Source organism: Colletotrichum lupini, chromosome 11, assembly GCF_023278565.1.
Source record: "Colletotrichum lupini chromosome 11, complete sequence".
NCBI lineage: Eukaryota > Fungi > Ascomycota > Sordariomycetes > Glomerellales > Glomerellaceae > Colletotrichum > Colletotrichum lupini.
The window spans coordinates 198,883-208,559 of record NC_064674.1 but is presented as its reverse complement, the minus strand read 5'-3'; the positions used below and the strand labels follow the sequence as shown (position 1 = coordinate 208,559).

The window sequence follows — 9,677 nt, the reverse complement described above, 5'->3', positions numbered from 1 at the left end:
ATTAGGGGGATATAGTCTAATTACTTTCTATTTACTTCGTATATTTAACGACGTTAAACTAGCTAAACGAGCTTTTTAATAGTAGCTTAAGAAGTACCGCTTTTTAATAATAGTAAAATTATTTACTATATCCTCCTTACTAAGCTCCTTCTTATACTTAGACTTAATAAGTCTAAAAATAGCTATATCTAATAGCTAGAGGATATAAGAAGTATATAGTAATAAGAATAATAAGTAGATATTATTTCTATAGCATTCCTATATAAATTCTATCGTTATATAACTCCCATAGCTATTTAGAACTAATAGTTAAGGCTTATTAAGTATATTAAGCTCCCTAAGGGGGGAGGTCTTAGTTTATAATAAGAACACTATTTTTAACTACTTAAGGGCAGTCTTATTAATCGTCTAGCTATTATTTATTATTATAAACTCCTAACTAGTATAAGGGTTAAGTTTAAATAAAAACCACTATTACTATACTAACTTTTTTTTATATATAACTAGTAGTTTAATAACTTAACTATTAGTAAAAATATACTTAATTATAAATACCTAAGTACGCAAACTAGGCTCTTTTTTTTATACTACTATAGTCTTTACCTTACCTAAAACTAGGCTATTAAATCCCTTACCCTCTAGGATATTAGTCTTATTTATATTATACTTATTAACCTATTTAATATTACTAATCTTTAGTATATTAAGTAATCTAAATTATAACTTAATTATATTAATAATAGCCCTATTTAGATACCTCGAATCAATAGTACGACTTCTTTAGACCTTAATTAATAAGTTCCTCCTTAAAAAAGCGTCTATCTATCTCTTCCTAAGAGGATTTATATCCCCTTAGGATCTTAGAACTCGCTTAGCGAATTTTATAAACTATTTATAAGTTAGTATAACGCTTAGATTATACTAAATACGAACTTATTAAGCTAGCTAGTCTTCTTACTATAGAGGAAGCCTCTAGAGGTTTATAAATACTATTACTCTTATTTAGTAACCTCTCTTACGGTTATAAAGAGTTAACTTTAGAACTCCGAACTTAATCGAGGCCTAATTAACTAAGAGACCTTTTTTAATAGCCTTAAGAGCCCGAATAACTTTATTTTTAGTATACGAGACTATTATATATTAATAAATAAGTATATAAAAAAGAATTATATTTGGACGATTTTTGTAATTATTATAATAGTTTGAAAATCGTAGGTAGGGTTTTAATGCGGTGGCTGGGATGGAGAAATGGGGTGGCCAAAAGGGGGTAGGTCGACTTACTTGAAGTATATGATGAAGTTACGATGAGTGGGCGATTGTAACCCAGGCCCTAATATATACGTAAGTACGTGACCGCTGGCAGGCAAGTGAGTTTGATCGCCTGTGGCCGGTGTAACAGGGAGAATGTAGGATTGAAAGTTCCTCATAAGAGCTCCAATTAGCTATGTAACTGGACTGTTGCCCAAATAGCCAAATGATACTGCTCAATGTGCCCTAATGTCATGTGCGTTTACGCGATGGTCATTCAATCGAATCGAATCTTTAATGTCAAGAAGTTTCTACTTTGTTCTTACAGGGCGGTCTTGAATGTCGTTCTAGCTTTGGTAGGGACGTCTCAGTAAGGTCGTCAGCGTTCTGTGTGGCTCTACTGCTTCTCCATGTTGAGCTCTTAATTTCTATATCAAATCAGTAGTAGCATTGACTCGGAGTTCTCTCTACGACGTTGTGAAGTTTCGCTCTAGTCTATGTAAAGTATTCATGACGACGGAACGTGAGTTATGATGAAGTTGACTACTCGACTCTGAAACTTTGACTCTGATAATGAGGCCGGCGTGACTTGTAATCCAACAGTCACGTACATAATGCTGCTTTAATCAGGCATTTACTGCTAGCGCTGTCGGCAATCTAGTCAACTAGAGTACGATTTGAGCGGCTTCAGCCTTGCGCTGGTGATACTGTTACTAGCTCGAACACTCTTGTGAGAGCGGCGCGAGATCAATCTTACATATCATAGTTGTCACCTCTACCTTGACAAGAGACCAGGCTAGATGTAGCATTTTCTGGACGTGGCCAGGTTTACTGCTTCAGGCTGCGTTCCAGATGTGCTACCAAGCATTCTTGTCGTTCATCTAAGCGTTCAGCTATCACATCATGACGGCTTACCTTCACTTTGATTCCGTGTGCTCGTATGCCTCGAAGAAGCTCACCAGTGATTCCAAATATTCCTACTATTCCATCGCACTTCGCCTTGCTTACATCTTCTGACAACAAAACTCGGTCAGGAATAGGGTCTCTGTGAGAGTAATTCAAGCAAGGGTAAGCGCCAAGTGATTTCGAGGAATTCATAGATCCTAGAAAGCTGTTCTCGTTATTGAAAAGTACGTTTGGAAGGAAAGAAAGCGATTGTTATGTAGAAGTCCGTCAGCGCTAACGGATTTACTGACTCTGTTAGAGTCATGAAGTCGAGCACGGGGTTAGGGTGAATGAGGCGCAATGAATATATCAACTAACCTCACTCAACACTGGCGACTTACAAGCACTCACTCATAAGGAGCAGGCCAAAGTACCAAACTCTTAGGACATCATAATCAGCACCTAGAGAACACAGGGACGTACTGGTGCGACTTGTGAAGCTCACTATCACGACCTTGAGGCTTCGGATCTCTTCTAAGCTATATAATACGCTTATGATGGGCGGTGTTGATTCTATAGAATGATCGAGTTGCAGGCGTCTGATCATGTGCTTAAACCCATGCGACCTAGTCTTGTTCTCGTTGCGAAAGGCTTATACAACTAGCATGACAGTTCCGTTATGGCTAATGCCTTGGTTCGAGTCAGGTATGGACTTTTGTGACCACGGGAACTGAACCCGAAGGCGCAGTCGAGGAGGATGGCTTCGCGGACGATCTGGGAAAGGCTAGTAAGTAGACTGTACGTAATGATTGGCCAATGGACATCGCTGAAGATAACAAGAAAAAGAAAACTCGTATCTCAATGCGTCTCTCGGAAAGATATGGCGCTATGAATGTTGACCAAAGAGATTGCTATACGTGTCCAAAGGCTTTACCATAAGCTTGTAGACGGAAATAATGCATAAATCACCTCATTGAGTTTACTGCTAACTTATTGGCTGTGCGTTCTCGTGTTAGTGGAAGCCGAGGTTCATCAGTGTTCTCGACCGTTGCGAATATTCCATACGTGCCTGTTGTATGACTGTACTAATTCTGGCGATTATTAATACTGCTTGAAGAGGTAGAGAGTGACGGTTTACTGCTTGAAAGCTGGAAGTGTAATTGTACGAATCATGAGGTCGACCGCCGGAAGCTATCACGTTTCACAGCATGTCATCTTCTCACTTTTATCAACCTTTACATTGCGATAACTATGGTACATGTTGCCATGCTGCCACATAACAGAGCTTGTATCACATTCTTTCGTTACCTTATATTCGGCACTGGAGAGTTAGAGAAAGTACCACATACGAAAACCTAGAAGGCGGCAAGCGTTTTCAAGAGAAAAGCGTATAAACCACACCGAGACGGCCACTATTTAACTCAACATGTTCCAAAATGAAGGTCCAATATCAGCCTTGACAGCCTTGAGCTTCTTGTTGAGTAGCGATTCTGTAGTTCCGCACCCCGAGAGGGATTCAGTACCATCGGCGATGATGAGCGGCTGATTTGCTGGACTCTCCAGCATTTCGTGGGTTGACATTTTGGCATTGTGCACATGGAAAAGATATTGGTATGTCGGGTTATCCGAGCCCTTAAAATAGCTTATTATGTGTGAGCTGAAACTTGACGGCGCATCATCTTCAAACCCTCACTGCGTTGGAGGGATCAGTGGGACTGGGGAAGTGGCTGACACCAAACCTCGCAGTTTTTGTCCTTACAAATCTTGCAGGGAATCTTGACGCAGAAAATGTGAAGCGTGTCCGCCACCTCAACTTTCTTGGCGGACATCATGGGCTTTTGCGGCGTCTTATAAACGGGTTGTAAAGGAGGGAGAGGGCGCTGAGAATCGTTTAATTACTGATCAGGCTTTGGGTGGATAAACCGTTGATTGACTTGCTGGATCAGTCCGTAAGAAAGGCATCCTTATCTGTGGTTCGAAAGTCCTTGTCAGCTACCTCGATCTTCACGAGGATGGGGAACATAGACATACAAGAGTTCTATAGGCTCTGTTGCCAGTAGTTCTAGTATTACTGCTTAGTGCGGATATGCGATAGCATATGCGTTGATAGAAAACCTGATAATCACTGTCGGACTTACCTAGCTCTATCACTAGTCACTATCGAGCAAAATCCAACCAGATGAAGAGAAACAAAAATAGGGCAAGTTCACGGTGATTGCGCTAACTCTTTCGTGATGATACTTTCTTGCCATTTCAACGGATCTCTTGTATGGCGCTAGAATCATTCTATGTCATCTAAGTGTTTGCGCAGTTAGTCGCGAGACGTCAAGGCTGTGCGAGAAAACATGCAGCACCAGCACTAACAAAGGAATATCTCAGGGGCACCATGGAAGGGTCTGGAATACATGCTCAGATCAGAGTCGATCAACTGAGAGAGAGGAAGTGGCGATTACTTCCCACAATTACTGAGAGCCGTTTCTCATTTGCGTGAGACCTTTGATGAACGAGGCATGACCACACCTCCCTGCATGTCGAGATGTAAGTAAACGTCTGCGAAGCAGTTGCATCTAACTTTACATTAGAGTTCGTTGCAGATCCTTAAATCTCACAACAGCTTCATTATCAATCTTGGCGTTCATATGCTTTCTGACTCACACTTGTGTTCGCTTATTAACATAGCCAGCATTCACTAAACATGGCACAGTTCCAATATGAAGAACTGACAACACAGTGCCCAGTATCTTCACGGTATCATTTCTCAAGTAGAGAAGTCTTGTATCATTATCAATCTTTCTGGTCTGTAAACCTATGCGACATTTGAGTTAAAATTGGTAATCAACACTATCAACAACGTCATCTTTCAGCTATTTCTCAACAACAGACCACTCTATAACACTGGAGGGAGTCCTCTCAGACGAGGCTCATTAATAGTTTGGTACCGAGGGGTAGGGATTATTTACCTAGACAAGAAAGGATCAAGCACGATAACACAGAAATCTCATCACAACATTGCAGGAAGGTAATCGAATCAACTCGCTATCTCTAATAGACTGACTTCACAAGTGACTTCCAACGTCACTTTGATTTGTCACAGCTTAGCCTGACCCATGAGACTATCGTAGCCGCAATTGTGAATATGAATAGAACAACGAGCGTGAGAGCAAGGAAGACGTAAACGTTACTTACTGTCTGCGTAAGATCACGACCATCAACGAGATCTAGTCACATCCTCAATCATTTCCGTGGCGGGGAGAAATGCGCATCACAGCCAGCTCTAGAAATGTGGAGGATGGCAAGAGTTCAGGCAATTCACTTCGAATCCGGCATCAGGGAAAGCACTTCTTGCTCCCAGAATCATCAAGGAATATAGATCTTCGCGATCAACCACCAACGGAATACCGACCAAGCGCTTTAGACCATAGAGGCCAGAGGACAGAAAGATGAGAATTAGACAAATTGTATGGAAAGCCCTGATGTCCTAGCAATCCCCATCCCAAGACTGAGGTGTAAACAAGCCTGGAATGAATTTATTTCAGTAAAGTATGAGAGAGAAGAAGAAAATTTCATGAGAAAGGAGAGGTATCATAGAACATTAGTTGTTCGACATTGCCCGACTCAAACCTTCCAAGAAAACATCCTGCTTGCTGCTGACTTTGGCCTTATGTGCTTTGTAGAATCACGAACATGCCTAGGTAATCACAATCACTTGCTGGACTAGAACATCGGCATGTGTTTATAATAAGTCAAGGTGACAAAATGTTGCTATTGGATACTATAAGACGCGTTGGACCAGGAGTTTGGGTGTTCTTTCGCTTGGTGAGGATTTCCAGAGAGAGATATATACTTGTAATAAAAAGTGAGTGATAGTAGCGACAGGGAGCATTTCTATTGGTAATTCGATGAACCGTTTGTGTACTACTTGATACGTCGATTATAACGGGATAGCCGATCTTATAGAAGCCGTCATGCTCGATCGGAGAAACGCGGTCTGGTCTAATCGTTACTAAGGCGCAATTGCCGGATGGCTGCGTGCGAGCATGTACGACGACTGGCCGAGTAGATAAGAGATAATAGAATCGTATCGAAACGCAGAAATGAAGAGTGTTGATATGCTGAGATGAATTAGTGCATAAGAATAGCCCGACTGGATTCTAGAAAGAAAGATTGCCGAAAGTACGCGTTCTTTGTTAAGCTATAGAAGCATCTTGCATAACTTCCACCCGTGAGGGCGCGCCTACTTACGTATTGATCGACATGAGTTATCCTAAAACATGTTCAATGTTAATCAGTATCATATTGGAGGTATGACTATATGCCAAGATGGCTAGAATGATTGATGAGGTCACTGAGGGGTCCTTGGTAGACTATGAAGGTGGGAGTGGCTCAAGGTACATGCGTTTTTGTCATTATCTTCTTCTCGGTCTTCTCGTTATCGCTCTTTACTTCTCAATTCCATGGTCGAGATGAGGATTATGGCGCGCATGGTCTTAGTCTTACATAACTCTTTATGTATATTCTATCGGACGGGTAAGACCTGCGCTCCTGCGTCTATACGTTCGCACCATCTTGTACAGGGTCTTAGCTGTTTTTAAGTAGCTATAAGAGAAGTGGCCCTCTTGAAAACATCTGTCGAATGCTACATTGTAGTCTATGTAATCTCTCCCGCCTTCGAAACAAGACGACGCCGTGCCTTGTTCGTAAGCGATCGTTCAGAACGACCCTCCTTCAGTTTAAATAATTTTATATACGAGAGTGCTCGGGTCGTGGTGTACAGACTCCGGCTACGGATATGCAAATGGCTAAATGCGCCAGAGAGTTCTCGACTCGGTTGGGGCCTGATCTAGGTCTCTTTTGGTATACACGTCAGCAGGGCAAGTCCTTTCGGCCGGCACGAGGTGCAATAATCGCATTGAACTGCAAATGTGGCATGGAGGAAGGAAGTCGGTGGGCAGATCTCACGGTTCCGCCATTGGGTGCAAGTGGGTATGGAAGTGCTGTTTGCATTGGATCGACCACCTTCCGAACCCCCTTTTCTGCCGTCAATATTTCAACAGTCTTATCGCGTCCGCCTCGGTTAGTATGCTTCCACATCAAGCATCTTGAAGCGATTGATCACAGCGTATGACTGACTTTTGTTCGTTGGGGTTGGACCTCAACCATGCCGGTATATGAACATGGGCGCGCGACCTTGCGTGGGCAAATCGTGACCAACATCGCCAGTTACAGATGGATCAACTAATGGCCTCTGCCAGGCCCAAGTTCATATCAAGGTCTTTGAAAGCGTACGCAGTGGTGGATTCGTAGCCGCGTTGTCGCAACTAATAAGTGCAGACGAGAGCTAACACAAAATCGGCTGGCATTGGGACAATCCATTCGCTGACGGATCAGTCCTTGTTTAGTCAGGTCCTGAACCCTGTTCCGACACGTGCAAGATGATTATTGTCAAACCTTGCATTGCATTGAGCCATCCACGTTGTTAAATTGTGTACACTCTCGACCAGTTGAAGCTCGAGGATAGCGACACCCGTCTCGGCCTCAATGGAGAGCCCACGCCCCGCACTGATGGGGATGACGAAGGGTTGTGATGAGGTGATGGCGAGGGTCCTGTGCATCGAGGTCGGGACTATGTGGAGCAGTGATTACTTTACACTCATAATCAACCAAACCAACCCGGCTAGAGGCTATTCGCGCCTGGTCAGTACAACGAGAATTTGCAATTATCAGCCCGCCACGAACTACTAATGGCGAACAGTTGAAGCCTGTCAAGGACTGGCAATCAGGCGTATGCCGGGAGCTTCCACAGATGAGCAGCTCAAACGCATTGCGGATTCCCAATTGTGGTAATCGCGACCTTGAAAGACGGGCAGTTGGAGCAGGGAAAATTGTAGTGCACCCCACTTGCTGGCATGAGCCAAAAGTCAGGACTTGCTTCGACCCCAACGATCTTGCCGCTCAACCCATTTCCATGCGGCAGACCATCAAACGTGAAATACGCGCTTCCTTCTGGGTTGGGTTCAATTCTTGGCTCGGATACTCAACGGATTTGTAAACTGTCCATCTTAGAGAAGGCGACGTCGTGGAATCATACGTGAAGGAGTTACGGGCGCTCGGTGTTCAGAAAGCAAGATGGAGTCTCATAATTCGACCTTCCCATAAGATACCTAGACCACCGGATGGGGAGATAAATGTCAATCATCCCGCTCTACGTCTCTATTTCTACAACTGCCGCTGTCCCTGTTGTCTCGTCCCCAGTTCACTTCTTGTGTATTCCTTCAAGAATAAGGCTACTCACAATGCCTGGAAGAAGAATAATGATGAGAATAATATGGGGCGTGTCGGAAGTTTGTAGCTATTTGTCTCTTGCTTCCGGTTGCGTGCGTACTTTTCGTTGTAGGAGAGCGTGCTTCTTTGATGCCCGACACCAGCCACACCCAATGCAGGAATCGTGGGCCCTGTCCACTTCCTTCTCCTTCCACTCCCGTACGAAACAATAGAAACCACTTTTATTGACCCTTCGTGCCGACCGAACGGTTCCCCTGCTGACGTGCGGACCAGCAAAAAAGAAAACAGTTGAAGGAAGAATGGGCTGCTCGTTTTGGAACTCGAACTGCTTGAGGTCGACTTCTGATGCCTTTGTATGCGGCTTGCGGTACTTGCGCTCGTATTGGCGCTCCTTGGCAACACCAGCGCAAGTACCGCAACTTGACCAGGAGATACAGTCAAGCTCTTTGAGATCTTCTGTGTCCTGGGAGCTTCCAGCAACCATGACCGTTTGGGTGGCCTTGGTGGCGGTCTCGCGAGCGACCTTGAACATGAGGTCCCGAATGGGACTTGCGGGAGGAATAGGCTGCTCACGAGCCAGCTTGAGGGACGCCCCGTTATGAAGCGCTACCCAAGTATCGCTTCCAGCCTTCTCGCATGACATATCGGCGTCCGTCCTCTCCTTTGGATATCACAAACTTCTCCCATCGCGATGAACAATAAAATAATAAAACAAATAACAAAACCAAACAATAAAACAAACAAACAATAATCAATAAGCAATAAACAAACTTCTCCCATCTGGCATCGTGTCCGGCGCCAATCAACACCAGATTGTCCTCCGTGATCCATCCAATCATTGGAGACTACTCATGTGAAGCCTCTGTTCAGATCTTGACTGAGGCTGTTGTGATTGTACATTCCATTGAAATGCATTGTATTCATAATTATGTCTTTCTGCGGTCTCGTCGTTCGCTCGTCCCGGAATTCGAACCACTTGAGGTCACTCCGGATGAAGTTGTGTGCGGCTTACGGTATGTGCGCTCGTATTGGCACTCCTTGGCGACGCGCTCGAATTGCGGAACTTGGCCAGGAGACATAACGTTACCGCCAAAGTATCGTCTCCGGAGCAGGAGTCGAGGGAAGGCATTAGAGACCTGATCGGCGATCTTATCGGGATGACCCTCACCGACAGACTCGAGTTGTCTTGGCAGTGACCTGAACTTCTTGCCTCACAACCCGTTCCCATGAATCACGAAGTGGTGCTACTCCTTCGCTTTGAA

At 44.0% G+C, this 9,677-nt stretch overlaps 1 protein-coding gene across 1 annotated transcript; it reads right to left on the bottom strand.

The window, feature by feature from the left end:
• Positions 1–8,482: 8,482 nt before the first annotated feature.
• CLUP02_18380 (VID27 cytoplasmic protein) lies at positions 8,483–9,058 on the bottom strand (the record flags this gene model as incomplete). Its single annotated transcript, XM_049297282.1, has 1 exon — positions 8,483–9,058. One exon carries the CDS (start codon positions 9,056–9,058, stop codon positions 8,483–8,485), a length of 576 nt encoding a protein of 191 aa, XP_049138506.1.
• Positions 9,059–9,677: the final 619 nt, after the last annotated feature.